Source organism: Pezoporus occidentalis, unplaced genomic scaffold (assembly GCF_034315485.1).
Source record: "Pezoporus occidentalis ecotype Australia unplaced genomic scaffold, CSIRO_AGI_Poc_V1 ctg269, whole genome shotgun sequence".
NCBI lineage: Eukaryota > Metazoa > Chordata > Aves > Psittaciformes > Psittacidae > Pezoporus > Pezoporus occidentalis.
Genome location: NW_026914600.1, coordinates 265639 through 281847, shown reverse-complemented (window position 1 = coordinate 281847; position 16209 = coordinate 265639). Strand labels below are relative to the sequence as shown.

General features: G+C 41.6%; 1 protein-coding gene across 1 annotated transcript in view; it reads left to right on the top strand.

The window, feature by feature from the left end:
- LOC134166660 (complexin-1) overlaps window positions 1-16209 on the top strand; it is a 107146-nt gene that overhangs the window by 61870 nt on the left and 29067 nt on the right. The window contains exon 2 of the mRNA XM_062624526.1: window positions 5661-5836. Within this exon, the coding sequence (XP_062480510.1) occupies window positions 5661-5836 (176 nt within the window). The remainder of the gene's footprint in view (window positions 1-5660; window positions 5837-16209) is intronic.

Sequence of the window (16209 nt, the reverse complement as noted above, 5' to 3'; positions counted from 1 at the left end):
CTCACCACTTGATGTGTTCAGATGGACTTCACTGGGATCCTTCAAATAACATTTTTCTGATGTATCAGAAAACTTAATGCTGAAATAGATAGGCATCTCACTGACTTGGACATAATCCTAAAACCATAGTTTGGCCCAGGAGCAGAAATGCATAGGAACACTCCCCTTGTCCAATGTGTAAGACACTTGTGTTGAGTGGATCTGGAAAAGTAAACAGCAGTAGAGTTCCATTAAGTTCTTTGAGCTTTGAATTTCATTAAGAATTTCTTTGTTTAATACAATGTTAATGATCCTCATCAGAGATCCCCACGGTACCAAAAAGACCAGAGAAACAGCATTGCAAAGATATTATGATTTCTCAAGTGAGCTCCTCAAGTGAACTTGGCATCAGTTCTTTGTTTATGAAAGATGAATCACTAATGCATTTCAGTAGGTGTATTAGTTATAGTTAATTAATAAATTGTTATGATTCTTTTGAAGCTGTTCAGTACTGATGTATGAACACTGTATTTTGTTCATGCAAGTATCACTTTGGATTATCATGCAAAGCTTTCTGAAGGGCAGTTACATTTTTAGTAAATGTTTAAAACTTTAACAGGAGGAAGTCAGGGGTCTTTATTTCAGCTGCAATAAATGGTGTGGCTTTTGCTTTTTTGATGAAAAATAGTAACCTGTTTGCTAATAAAACTGCAGAAGGAAAAGACCCTGCACTTTTTTTTTCCCCAGTTGAAGGAGTAGGAGGCAGATAGCAGAGGCGGCTTCATTCTTATTGCTGAAGAAATGTGCATATATTTGTTGTAAAATTGCTTTCTATAGCAAGCATGGAGCTGTACTCTTTGGTTTCCAAAATACTCCTAAAAGCATTGTTTGTTCCAGTTGTAAACGAATGAAGAACAGATGTAGGGCTACATTTTTTAGTCACAAAGAGCATCAGGTTAGTGTGGGCACAGACAACAAAATCTTTCCAGGCTATTGACTTACTGTATTAAATTGAAGAAGATTTTTGTTCCAAAACATGATGGCCTGGTGCCCTATGGCCAGGTCCCTCTCTGTCTTTCCTTTTTCAATGGAACAGAAAGACCAGGCTGCCCAAATGGTGTGGAATAGTCAAAGGCTTTATTCTGACCCGTTGACAGTATGTACTGCTTCTTTGTGGATAGGTTGTTTTGTTGTCATCCTTGACCAGAAAAAATTTTGTCTATGCAATTAAGGATTATTGAACTACCCTTAGCCCGAATAGAGATATTTTGGATCATGGTTTTTGTAACATAGAATCATAGAATAGTTAGGGTTGGAAAGGACCTTAAGATCATCTAGTTCCAACCCCCTTGCCATGGGCATCTTTTGCTCATCTCAATTCTGATAACTTTCCATTGGATTCTGCCAAACTCTGCACTGAGACAAGCGTTGTCTGGTGGAAGCTGACTCAAAAAAAGTAAGAAATCAGAACTGCCTTAGATTATGCACCTCTGCAGAACAAAAAGTCTTCAAGAGAGACTGGCATCTAGATTCAGGGCTGCTTTCAGATGGAAAGACTGAAGAAAGGAGATGTTTGAAAAGCTCACAATATACATAAGTCCCCATAAGGGACGTTCAAAGGTCATCTAGTTCACCCCCCCTGCAATTAGCAGAGACATCTTCAACTAGATCAGGTTGCCCAGAATCACATCCAGACTGTCCTTGAATGTCCCCAGGGGTGGTGCATCCACCATCTCTCTGGGCAAACTGTGCCAGTGTTTTACCACCCTCACTGTAAAGAAATCTTTCCTCACATCCAGCCTGAATCTCACTCTTTTAGTTTAAAACCTTCACCCCTCATTCTGAAGCAACAGACCCTGCTAAAAAAGTCTTTCCCCCTTTTTCTTACAGACCCCTTTTAAGAACTGAAAGGCCACAAGAAGGTCTACCTGGAGTCTTCTTCAGGCTGAACAACCTTCTCAGCCTTTCCTCATAGCAAAGGTGCTCCACCACTCTGAACGTTTTTGTGGCCATCCTCTGGTCCCTCTCCAACAGGTCCATGTCTTTTCTGTACCAAACACTCCAGAGCTGGATGCAGTACTCTAGGGAGGGGTCTCAGATTACTCTGGAGTCTTGTACAGGGGATTCTCTGTCTCCCTTGTCATCCTTATGGTTGTATGAGCTATCAGTACTAAGTTCGGGGCTGTTTCATTTTGGGGAGTCAGAAAAACTCATGGATGAATCAATTAAATTTGCAAGACATTGTGGAATGGAAGTGTGTTGCACTAGTACTGAAAAAAGTCCGAACAACTTCTAGATACCAGTAGGTTAGGTCTTGACTGTAGAATACCTTCTCCTTACTCTCCATTTTATTGCAGACTGAACTAGCTTCTTCATAAAATGCTGTTTAGTGATCATTTATCACCTCATCTTAGCTGCAGAGGAGGTTACTGATGCACTGGAAACACCTCTTTCTTCCATAAGGGTGAAGGAAGCATATCAAAACAGGATTGCTGTCCAAACATAACAAGTTTGGGAGCCTGATATTTCTTGTCTAGATTTAATGCCTGGAAGAAGCTACACTCACACTGCTTGTGTCATCTCTGTTGGGAACTGAATTTCATCCTGATGGTGAAAACTGCTTTCTCAGCCAGTATAGCTCATTCAGGGGTAATCAGCAGATGTACTGACTACTGAAGGAAGACTGGAAATAAGAGTGCAATGTTTTAAGAGCAGTAGAACAGAGGTCCAGTTTGCATTTTGTTTAAAAGAATTTCACCTACTTGTGTAAATTTTGGTTGTGATGATGACAAAGTTTATGTCACAGTAGTCAGGGGGAAGAGTTCGAAAGCATCTCTATAACCTCAAAGGGATTTGGACAAAAATGCTTGGACAAGATCTGATTCGTAGAATCATAGAAGGCTTTGGGTTGGAAGGGTGACAATGGCCATGGACCATGAGATCATTTGTGGTCCATCGGTGTCTTCATCTAGTTATCCAGTTTTCCCAATAGAATGGAAGTGTCAAAATGTTTGTGGTTAGCTAGCTGAATGAAGATGGTCATCTTTATTGTTATTATTTATCACCTGGGAAAAAAAAAAAAGTTAATACAACCAGATCTTATCATGTTTAAAATAACCAGTTTCTCCATGTTTTGGTATGGGAGAAGTAAAGGGGCCATTTCTCTGTCACTTTTGGGGGGTGTCCTGGGTTCAGCAGTAGCAGTCATTTTTCTCCTTCTTGGTAGCTGGTGCAGTGCAGTGTTTTGACTTTCGGCCTGGGAACAGAGCTGATAACAACGATGTTTTGGTTTGGCCAAGGACTTTGTGGGCTTCATGCTCTGCAAGGGAGGAGGAGAAGCTGGGAGGAAGCAGAGACAGGACACCTGACCCAAACTGACCAAAGAGGTATTCCATACCACAGCACGTCATGCCCAGGATGTAACTGGGAGTTAGCTGGAAGGGCTGGGAGTCTGCAGGGTTGGAGGAGGTATGGGTCAGTTCTTGGTTGGGCTGGGGGGGCGAGTTATTGGTCGGCTGGTGGTGAGGTGATGTATTCTCTTCCCTTGTTATTTCCTTTATCATTATTATTATTGGTGGTAGCAGTAGTGATTTGTGTTATACCTTAGTTACTAAACTGTTATTATGTCAACCTGTGGGAGTTGCATTCTTTCTGGTTCTCCTCTCTGTCCCTCCAGGAGTAGGGGGAGGGAAAGAAGGGGGGGAGTGAGTGAATGAGCCCTCTGCCTGGTTTTAAACCACGACAGGGAGGTTGTACGGTTGCTTTTGGTTCAGGGCTGCTTTCAATTTAGGGGTCTGGAAAAGCACAGAATCACAGAGTGGTTTGTGTTGGAAGGGACCTTAAAGCTCATCCAGTTCAAGCCACCTGCCGCAGGGAAGGATATCTTCCACTATATCAGTTTGCTTCAAGCCCCGTCCAGCCTGGCCTTGAGCACTGCCAGGGACAGGGCAGCCGCAGCTTCTCTGGGCAACTTCTGCCTGTGTCTCACCACATGTGATCTGGAAAAGAAATGTGCAAGGGTAAAGTTACAGTATCTGCTCACCTCCCAAGGAATTCCTTGATGTTTTTTGGAGTTAGTAGTTAACTTGGTAACTGTCATCTCTGGAGCAATTCAGGAGGATCATCCTGTTGCAGATGTTTTTCCGGAGAACTGATGTGGAATGCAAGAGCAAGAGCAGTCCTCTGGCACTGTTGGGACAATGAAAAGGTAATTTATAAGGGAGGGATAAGGGGTTGTGAAAACCTCTTCACTTTATTTAACCTCCAGTGGTGGCAACTAGCAAGGATTTGAAAGGACTTTCACAGTATCTCCTTCCAGGCTAAGCCTTTGAAAAGGCCCAATAACTTTGCCTTAAACAAGGTAGGAGATGTTAAATATACAACCAGCCAGTGTTCTCTCAGGGTGAAGGTACTTCTTTAGTAAATGATTCAGGGTGTGTACCTGCTCTAGAGCAAGGTACATGACTCCCAAAGGATATGTGTCTTCACTTCATCCTATAACGAAGCTTGGTCCTGCTGCAGCCTTCTGGTGCCCTGATGGTGAAGTATGGTGGTAAATGCCCCCCCCCTTTTTGCCAGCACCATCTTTCCTCCCCAGCTGGAATTTTGCCAGTCATTTGCCAACAAAAATGCCTCTGAAATACAGGGTAGCTGGATTTATGCAGCCATGTGGGGACAGGTGCATGCAGGAGGCATCTCAATTTGAATGGATGTGCAAGGGCTTTGCATGATAACAAAGAGCTGGCTCAGAAGCATATAGGGGCTGAAAATTTGAGACCAATGCGTATGCAGGGGTAAAAAGAGCACAAGGCAGAGCCAGGATTCTACCTGCACACTAAGCATTAGAGGCATTGGTGTCCAAGGGTCAATAAAAGACATGCAGAGATGCTGTTTCTTTCTGGTCTGTGATAGGAACCTTGAAATCATGATCAGCTCCGAATGTCTGGTAATACTGTGTGCTCTTACCTGTCATAGTATGTGTAATTTCTGGCAGCAATTAAGACTGGGATTACTCATCCCTGCAACTGAGATTTCAAATTCCTTTCCTAGCCATGGTGTTACTCCTTTCTGAATGTGTCAGCTGTCTGTTACATTAAAGATCTTCCAAAATCAACCTTCAGCCACTTGACTTCAGGTTAGACACAAGGAAGAAGTTCTTTACTGTGAGGGTGGTGAGGCACCCTTACAGGTTGTGCAAAAAAGTGGTAAATGCTCTATCCCTGGCAGTGTTCAAGGCCAGGCTGGATGGAGCCTTGGGCCTTATGTTCTAGCGTTGGGTGTCCCTGCCCATGGCAGAGGGGCTGTAACTAGATGACCTTAAGGTCCTTTCCATCCCTAACCATTCTAAGAATTTATGGCTGAGCTGATGGAGTGAAAACATCATGTGGATGGCAGCTTACCCATTTCGGGACTGGAAACAAATTATGTTGCTTTCATTCAGGACTACAGATGCAGTGTCTTTCTCTTGCAGCCCTGCTTCTGACACCAGTGCCAGGTAACCCACCTGGTCAGACTGGGTGCACTAGCTATCCCCTGTTTCTGTGTGGAGTGTGCCTCCCTCACAGTAGAAGAAAAAGCATTTCCAGCAGAAGGAGGTCCTGGCTGTGGGGAAGGAAAGAGCTGGAATCATGGTGGTTTTCCCACATGCTTACAGGGCTGACTTTGTCTTGTGCTTTCCCTAGGGGCTACCAAAGACATGGGGAAGATGCTGGGTGGGGATGAGGAGAAAGACCCAGATGCTGCCAAGAAAGAAGAGGAACGACAGGAAGCTCTTAGGCAACAAGAGGAAGAGAGAAAAGCCAAATATGCCAAGATGGAGGCTGAAAGAGAAGTTATGAGACAAGGGATTCGAGACAAGGTAAGGGATCTGGCTTTCAGCACACACTGGGCATCTCATAATGCTCAGTGGAGAGCTACAGGTTTCAGCTTTACAGCTGAATTGAGACCAGTTCCCTGGCTCCATAGAGCCAGGTAATTTCTTCACCATACTGAACTTTCTAATCTTGTGCACTGTCCCTCGAGCTCTGTCCCTTCTGTATGGGAGGTTTAAACACATCTCCCGTACAGAAAAACCTTGTAAAGTTGAAATAGTTCATGATGAGGGGAGAAAAATTATTACTATTTTTCATAATCTATTAAATGCTCACATTATTTTAAATGTTAGAAGCTTCTCTTTCCTTTTCAGGATGCTTTCCAAGCTTACATTTCTGGTGTATAAGAAGGGTCTTAATTCAGTGTGTTTCTGAGAGATACAGTCCAAGTATCTTTTGTATTGTTTCCAAGGCTTTCTTGCGTTGACAGGTGACAAATCTGCTCTAGTTTTCATATCTAGGCTTCCACTACTCACTGGGAATTGATTCATCTGAAAGAAAGTTTTGCTTATCTGAGGGACTTAACACTGGCAAGCACTCTCTTCTGCTTGAGTTGATGATGTTCTTGTAATGACACAATTTGGTGTGAGAAGGAAATGAAAAAATGTGAGGACTGAGAGAGATTGAAATGTAGAAAACAAACCTTTACCAGAGAAATAAGCTAGATTTAAGGTGGCTGACCCCACTGTTATCATACATAAGCTTTTAGTGATTGGTGTGTGGAGGGAGAAGGCAGCTTTGCTGCCTCATCCTCAAGACAGAGTCAAAATTGTCTTTGTATAATAATATGGTTTTATAAGAAGAGGTCGTGGAGCTCAGATAACTTTGAAAGAAATGTGGGTAATGTTTGGAGGAAAGGTTTCTGATGATGAATGCCTGTGTGTTGACTTGTGCCATATGAAAAAGAACAATAGGAAATATCTGTAGACAGAATGAGGAAGTCCTGGTCAGTATAAGAGATGTTCCCTGTGCAGGGCCTACCACTGCACAGCTTACAGTGCCCTAAGAAAATGTCTGGGAGAAAGCTTCAAAGTCTCATTAAGGGCTGAGGGAGGCTGTCCACAAACAAAACTGTGTCTGCACTGGGTCAAACTTCTGACACAATCTTTATGATTCATGAAGAAAGAAAGGTCAAGGATGACTTGTTGTGATGGCATAGTGCATCTTGTAAAAAGAAATTAAGAGTTGTTCAGCAAATAAAGAAATTCTGGATTACACTTCTAAAAAAAAACAAAAAGTACTTACAGGGAATTATCTAAGTATGACACTGCCAGAGAAAGGTATTCATATGCTCATTTAAAAGAGGGTATTGGCTACCAGGGAGACGCAGAACCCCTACCTCATCAAAATTTGTTGTTTCATAATGTATTTTATGAGTATGTATCTAGAGTAATATATTAATATAAAGATATCAATGTGTGCAGTATATGTTCAATGTATGTTTATAGGTTGAACTGTTTCTAAGCCATAACAAAGGTCTGCATTAGATACGAGGAGTGAAAAAAAGAGTAATGAATGTCTGAGTTGCAGGCAGATGGTCTGATGTCCTATTTTCACTGGTCACTGTCTCTTCTGGTAGATCACTGAAGAGTTCCCAGAAGCAGATTAAGCTTTCTTTCTGTTGGGCAAACTGCTGTAAAAACATTTAAAAAAATCTGGGATGCCTTCTGTTACAAATCCAAGGCGATCCATTCTAGAATTCACAACTTGATGTGTAAGATGCACATAGCTTGGATGAAACATGCAGCCAATGGGGATTTCACTGGGATACTGTCAGCTACCTCGATTTTGCTGAGTCAGGCTAAGTACTGAGTGGTGAAGGCTCTTGAAAATGGATTGACTCCTGAGCCATATGGCAACTGGTTGGCTCTGAAGAGAGGATAAACAGGGATACTTGGAGCAATGTTATTTCACCTCATTGAAATCTCTGGATTGGAACAGGCGTTGAAAGCTTTTCTAGTGATGTGGTGGGTGATCTTTGAGATTATCAACAGGAATTCCTGTTTTGGGGAGTGACATGCATTGCAAAAACACTGCTTAGTCTCCCATGGTTCTTTTCTCTTGGGGATAATCCCAGGTAGCATGCATTTGAAAGATGAAGTTGGTTTCTTCAGAATTAGAAAAGATGGATAAAGCCATAGAAAGGAGCTGTATTGGGTTTTAAAGTTTTTTTTTTTTTTTTGATTTTGAGAGATCTGTGAAAGAAGGCAATTACTTTGTCCTGACAAAAAGGTGGATTTGAAGATACACAAGACTCTGTCTCCAAGCACTGGTGGCTAGAAATGTGAAACAAATGTTGAAATAATAGCAAAAAAGGGCTAAATTATTTCCTTCATTACTTGTCTATTTAAAGATTACCTTAATTTCTCCACCAACTCCTGTAAAAATAGAAATATAGGGAAGGAGAAAACTGAAAAAGAGATTCTGTCTGGTATGCGTGTACATAGTTAGCATGTGCTAACTTCAGGTTTTAAATCCAGTGTGTTAAATAGAGATAAGTATTTCCCTAGCCCAGCATGGCAGCTGGGCACAGAAATTACTTTGCAAAAGGGTAGAATGAATTTAACTAGGGCTGTTTAGTCTGGAGAAGAGAAGGCTCAGGAGGGACCTTATCGCTGTCTACAACTACCTGGAAAGAGGATGGAGCCAGGAGCTGGTTGGTCTCTTCTCCCAAGGAGGAAGTGAGAGGAAATGGCTACAAGCTGTGCCAGGGAGGTTTAGACTGGATATTAGGGACAATTTCTTCCCCAGAAGGGTGGTCAGCCATTGGAACAGGCTGCCCAGGGCAGTGATGGAATCACAGTCCCTGGAAGTGTTCACACACTGTGTAGATGGGCCCTTAGTGACATGGTTTAGTGGTGGCCTTGGCAGTGCTGGAGCAATGGTTAGACATGGTCATCTTAAAGGCCTTTTCCAACCTGGTTGATTCTGTGATTCTATGAATTATACAACAGTCTTTCTTTTTTTTTTTTTTTTCTTTATTAAAAGTAAGCAACATTTTCATTTGTAAATGAATTTTTAAGGATGACATTTGGACACGACACTTTGAAATATCTGATATCTGGACCTGCTCCTACCCAATAATAAAGTCCAGCATCTGATACTGAAAATGGACTGAAAGTATGTAAAGAACATAACTGGTGTGTACTCCAGCTTCCTTCTACCTCCAGATGCATATATGCAGCTTGCTTTCTGAGCTGATCTGGGCTTGGAATCTCAACACTCCTGCCAAGAATCCTTTAGTGCCCCTCTGCCTGGTAGGTCAGGTCTTGTTGCTAGCACCCTGGTGGTGAGGCTGGATAGCTAATGTCTGTTACCTTGCTAATACCATCAGCTCGACATATAGAGCAACCATCAGTGCAGTCTCCAGTGCTCCTAGGGGAAATACTGCCTTCTACAAACAGATGACCTTGTTTGTGTTATATAGCTGCACACCTCAGCAGCAAAAGCTAACTGCTTCCTTCATGTAATGATCCATAATTACTTATTTACATGATTTTTTCCATCACTGTGACAGACCCAAGGCCTAAAAGAACCTTAGTACATGCTCTGTAACTCTACGCATCTTGGCTGCTAGTGAAACAATGCCTGTAGTTTGGCTTCCTGCAAATCTTACACATGCTTCAGAGAGTCAGCATTGCTGAGCCTAGGCTGAAAAGTAGCAAGAGCTCAAGGCTATCTATCTTCACAAAGGTGGGTTTCAACCAAAAAGGGTGTTAGCATGGTCCTCTCTCTGTCCAAATGGCTTGGCTTCAAGACAGAATTCAGGTTTGTATTTAGGCCATACTTGAGATGGAGCATGAACTGCTTCAGTAGATGCTGCATACTCAGTTCTCAAAGTAATAGAGGAAAGCGTCTCTGGCCCATCGTGTCTTTGACCAGCCTTATGTGCTGTGAGGAATAAAGCAAAAGTTTAGTTCTACTAATAAGGATTCCTGCCCACCAAGTTGAGCATGAAATCTGCATGAGAAGTATGGAAAGGTGTCAGATGGAAAATCCAGGTCCTGGAAAAATTAAGGTTGTTTCTACATTTGTAACTGACACTGTTGTGTGCTGTGTAAAGGCACAGTGCTTAAGTGGTCATACGTTTTTGCTTCCAGGAACCTCAGTTCTCCCATTGCACAAAAGGAGGTCGACTGTTTCCTTAATAAGCAGATATTCGGTATTTCATCTCTGCCATGCCTTAAAATGTTGTTCTCAAGCTCATTTATTATGCAGTATCAAAATTCTGATGGTAAAATAATGAATTCCCTCATTTGAGAGATTAATTCTTTGTTGCTATTATTGAAATGCTTTCATTTAACATAGCTGATGAGCTCATCCTAAGCATGGTTTCTTGTGAGATTTATCTTGGTGGGGTGCAAAGGGTTTTGTTGATTTTCTCCTGTTTACAAAGTACAAAAGCAGAAGGGTCATTATGTGACTGAAGCCTTGGGGACAGAAAAATGTTAACATCTTGTTGCATCAGTGAGCCTGTATGGTATAGTAAGAGATGCTCAGGACTTCATTATCCCTTTGCTGGCAATAAGGAAATGGTGAAGTCTGGTGTTTGGTATTTGTTCATGCATGCAGCATATCACACTGCGGGAGAATGTGCAGTCCTTGTTCTCTTAAAGTGTGAGTCCTTCTGCCTCTGGGTGTGTGCCATTATTCTTTCCCATTTTTCTTATGGGGCCTTTAAAAGCTTTCAAATATGGTTGTGCAGTAAGAGTCTCTGAAACATCTGGAATTTTCCAGGAAAACTATGAAAGCTATTCAGTTCTTTATAGGTATTTAAGACATGTAATTTCCAGGTCTTTCACTGTTTAAAGTAGGTGTTACTGGAATTTACTTCTAGAAAAGTGAGAGCATTTGGATTGCTGGCACTGGGAGATGTCCTAGGTTAAACCTGTGCTTTTCCCAGTGGGAAAATGTTTTCATAATGCTACTTTTTTTTTTTTTTCTTTTTTAAAATCTGATGGCTGAACTCACTTTTGGCACTAAACCACTCAGACAAGAAAGCAATCAGGATTTATAGCTATAGTCCTAGATCCTTATGTGAGATAATCAACATGGAATATGAATTAATTATTTACTGTTCATATATCATTTGCATATTTTTATATATAATTCGTGCATAGCTGTGAAAATCCTGTCTTAGGGCAGGAAAAATACCAGAATGTGAATTGACTCTCTTCCACAGCAATATCAGACCTTTGGAACTAAGCTCCAAGCTCAGGAGTGCAAACTTAACTTTGGTAAAACTTTGTTGATGTAAAAACAGCTTCACACTGTTAGCAAAACTCTTTGGTCTTACTGCATCTATGGGATGTTTCATTTGTGTCTAACTTCAGATGCAGATATTACGAAGGGCTTTAAAAACTCCTGTACAGAGGAATAAATTTTCACTGCCTGAAAATGTAATTTTGAATGTGCAGCCTTCCTTGTGAGGAAGAAATACATAGAGTACTTTTTTACTGGAGGCTTACCAGCAACTGAAAAAAAGTGCAAAAATTGTATTTGTATTCTTTGCATGTCAAAACAAAAGATTTTCCTCAGCAACAAATCATGTTCTGTAATTCAAATGACAGGATTCATATCTCAGTGAGCAGAAACATTCTGTCTGGTCTCTTCCCTTTTTAATCATTGATAATAAACCAGTGATGTGAATTTTTATTTAGCACTTGTACTATAATGGACCTCTGGCTACTGTTCAGTGTGTGGACCTTAAAATGGATTTTCAGGGATTAAAATGTATGCATGGCACAGATGGAGAGGTATTAATTAACATACTCTTCTGCTTCCACAGTGTTTTTTGGAAATTCAGGATTAAAAAAAAAAAAAGAGAAAAAAACCGCCTTAAGTACTTTCTTTGTCTTTTTCAGTAAAGAAACAATTTGTGCTGTAGAACAAGGAGTGTTTACAGCTGGGTCACAGGCCTTCTGGCTATTAGAAAGCATTAGGCCTGGCTATGACCTTCCTGGTGTGATGCTTTGCAAGATGGAGATTATATTGTGTCTTCCAAGAAGTGGGCTAGGAAGTAGGTGTGAGCAGTCATGATATCAGTGATGATGACACAGAGAAAAATACACTCTTTGTAGCAATTAAATCATAGTCTGTTCTGGGTGAAGAATGCTGCAAAGGCACTGTCTTGTGGTGTTTACTGTGCTCCAGACACAATTGATTCACTGGTTATTGAGGGCAGTGGAACCTGGAGTAATTGTTGCACCAAGTCCAGAGGAGGGTAATGAGGATGATCAGGGGCTCGAACACCTCTCATATGAAGACAGGCTGAGAAAATTGGGGCTGTTCAGCTTGGAGAAGAGAAGACTGCACGAAGATCTCATAGAAGCCTTCCAGGATCTGAAGAGGGCCTACAAGCATGCAGGGATTGTAGCAGTAGGACAAGGGATAATGGGTTTAAACTTAAACAGGGGAGATTTAGGTTAGATGTATGGAAGAAGTTCTCTACTGTGAGGGTGGTGAGGCACTGGAATGTGTTGCGCAAGGAAGTTGTGAATGCTCCATCCCTGGCAGTGTTCAAGGCCAGTTTGGATGTGGCTTAGAGCAACATGGTCTAGTGGAAGGTGTTCCTGCCTGTGGCAGGAGGGGTGGAAGTAGTTGATTTAAGGTCCTTTCCAACCCAAACCATTGTATGATTCTATGATTCTAAGCCCAATCAGAGTTGGAAGAAGGAAAGGACATTTGCAGGGTGCTTGAAGAGCACCATAGCAACAGATCATTATCATGCTGGTATGTGAGGACATTCAAGGGTATAAAGTGATTTGACCTGGACTAGACTTCTGACCTTTTGCCGGAACTTGTTCCCCAAACCAGTTGTATGCAAGGATGTCTGGACTGGCCTGTGTTGCCTTTCATCTGGATTCTTGAATTTCTAGAACAGTTTTCTTGATAGTTTAGAGGACAGTTCTTTAGCATCAAACTTGTTTCTGGACTACAGCACTTTGAGGTTTTACTAAATCACCCATTTCTCTAACACTTTCAACCTTTGAAAATTCCAGCCATATATAATTTTCTGCTTTGTATGTCAAAAAAGTCCCCTTGTCTGTGAAGCAGTGACTGTCTTTTGTAAAGAGGTGAACAAACTGGTCCCCTCCAGTAAAAGGAAGCACAACTAGAAAGGCAAAGGTTAGCAAAGCTACATGGGTATGCCTAAGCTCAGCAGTGTCTCTTCAGAGTTTAGAGAGAGAACGGTGCCTTCTCAGGTGTGCTTTTAAGCATGAAACAGGGATCAATGTACCTGCTAAGGACCTCCAAAGCCATACTTAGCCACAGTCATCTTCAGAGTGATTTTAGGGAATCTGTTTCTACCTAACCCCTATAGTTTCATCTTTATATTCTCTCGGAAATCCCAGGATATGCAACACATCTTGGTCTTTGTGAATCCACCCAACTACATGTACAGAATTCTCTAGATGGTCTAATGAAAGTATATGTGTGCCAGGTCTTATTTCTTAACATTAAACTAATGGAACTTCCCCAATGGGACAAGTTGTGTGGATTCCTTTCTGCTCTGTAGCTTTCAGTCATTTTCAAATTTAGAAAAGGGAGGCACCATTACCAAACCACTGGAGCTCAGAAGCAAGCTGACATCTTTTTCATCTGCTTCATGATAGTTAAAAGTTCAATTATTTAGCAGAACTCAGCAGGATCAGTTTCCAGCTTCTGATTTCCACACTAATACCTTTTGGGGCTCATTAGTCAGCTTCTTTCTGCAGCTCTGCCTTGCTCTAACTTTGTTCCTATGTTTCACGCTAATCCAGATCTATACCAGTAGATGTCACTTTGGATACTCACTAACGAGATCCCACTGGGTGATGCTTCTGGAGTTACTGAAATGTCTCCTCAAGTGCAGAATTTATTACTCTTATGCACTGGCTAGGGCACCTTGTAGAGTCATTCAGCTGAAATCCTCACTTCAATAACTTTTGTCCTGCTGAGCTGGCTGGCAAAACTTGTGTACATTGCTGTCATGGTGCTGAGCAGATTCACCCACTCAGCACTGGATGCAAAATAAATAGAAGCAAATAGCACACAGATTAGTGCTGGAGTTCAGCTATGAAGGACATCTGAATAGTGTCTTCTGCCTTCCTGGCTGTGATTTATCAGAACTCTCAGCATTTGTCTCACCTACTTGGAAAGACAAGAAATGTGAACTCTAACAAATGCTCTTTTTTTCATTTCACTGTTCTCTTCCAGTACCACTGCAATTGAGAATCTGTGTCTGAATAACCAGACATTGCTGGTGCTGTTCTACCACCTCGCAGACCAAGTTGCACTTCTGGCCCTCAGACCAGAGTGCCGTGTTGCCAGAAGGTCTGTTTGGAAACTAATATGCAACAATTTTAATTGACTTACAATTCTTGTCTCATAATAAGGAACTCTTCAGGACAGCCCTCTCTCACCCCATCAGTTACTTATTTATGTTACCACCCAGAGGACAAGAAAGGTGAGAAGGCAACAGCTATTTGTAATTTATTGTCTGATCACACAGTGCATCCTCCCTTCCCCTCCCTCTATCTGTTTTGTTTGTATTTTGCTGTTTCTGAAGCTATCCTTTTTTTTTTTTTCAGAGCTAGGATAGTCTGACTACGTTGCAGAGCAAGAACATGTCATCTAGGAATCACTGCTTTATTGCTACAGAACACCATTACTATATGGAAACAAGCATGTACACACAGAGAAATGTATGTTGAGAAAGTCTGAATAGATTTTATTTATTCAGACTTTTTTTTTTCATTGCATGTAGGAGAATATTAATGCAAAGGTAATGTCTGCATCACAGACAAAGCCTTACTTCATTCCAGTTTTGATGTCAGTGCGCATTCACTTGTCACCGTAAGTAGTCCACAGCTAGAGGAAGTCCATGAGAGACCTTATGGAAGAAGCTACCCAAAGAAGTTGGTGGCTGCCCCATCCCTGTCAGTGCTCAGGGTCAGGACAGGGCTTGGAGCAACCTGGTCTAGTGGAAGGTATCCCTGCCTGAGGCAGGGGGTTGGAACTAGATGAGCTTTAAGGTCCTTTCCAACCCAATCCATTCTAGAATTCTATGATAATAAATTCTATGTTGAATATATAATTTAATTAATGTTTTCATTATTATTACAGTTTATTTGGCATTAATGCTTGTGATTTACAGGTGGAGAAATTGAGCAGTTTGCCCCAGATCATGCAATGGTTGAGTGAGAAATTGATTTCCTGAGCTGGAGGCCTAGGGATAATCTAATCTTTGTGTAAATGGGGTTTCTCCCAAAAACCTCCACAGGGAGCAGTCCATAACAGAAGTTTAGGACTTAGAAGCTAAGAACATCCCAGAGCCTGTATGAACAGCGTTCCCATTTCTATTTGTCTCCAGAAGTGGCTACCATGCCAACACCCTTCCCTCTGGAATTACTTTAAGTAGTAGAGGCAAAACCAAACTAGTAGTAGAGGCAAAACCAGGCTAAATCCCAACAAAGACATGAACGCCTCTCTTTGCATTGAGTAGCAGAAGAGCTTATTTGCTGCTCTGCTGTTTTGAGGAATAAAATATTATTTCCTTGTTGGAAAAACCCCTCAGTCAGGATGGTATAAGATTTGGCCAAGTGGCTGAAGGACCTCTGAGTTTTTTCCAACACATTATCTCTAAATCTCTCGATTCACCTCGTCTTTCAAGGTAGACAGTTCTGTCCTGAATCATGCTGTTTGTGTCAGCCCCAAAATGCAGCACCATTAGACTAAAGGAAGAAGTACTATTGCCTGTAATAAGTACAGTTTCACTATTTTGTCATCTAACAATTTCTTTTTTCGCTAGATTAAAAATCACAAACATGGGGGAGAGCTTGTACAGTTGTTGCTTCTTTTTTATGTTAAACTAATTCAAGGACTGTGAAGGTCACCAAACAGGATTTGAAGGTCTGTTCCTTTTTTGCTGCAGCCAAATAGCCCCCATTACTACTTAAAATCAGGCATTAGCCACATTGTATGTTTTATATTGGCAGTTTGTAATCTGAATATTGGATGATCAGATAACTCACCAGCAATTAGTGAGACCAGTGGAGCCTGCTTAAGAATGCAGCCTGGTGTCTTCATGGCTCAGCTCATCATTCTTTCCTGCTGCAAGTCATCAGAGCCAGGCTCAGCCTTTGAAATGCTGCTGTTTCCTTAAAGCAAGATGTGACTTTGCGTCAGTCTCACTACAAAGCTCTGCATCTGTTCTGACATTGCTTTCAGTTTCATCAGCTGGGATTTAAGACTGTCAGGGAGTCTGACTGACAGTCACCCCAGCTGGCTGAAAGAAGAGCTCATAAGAGGCCAGATCTGACTTCATGCATTGGACAGGGTGATGACGTTTGGGGTGTGCTTTGCTTGTGGTAGCTGT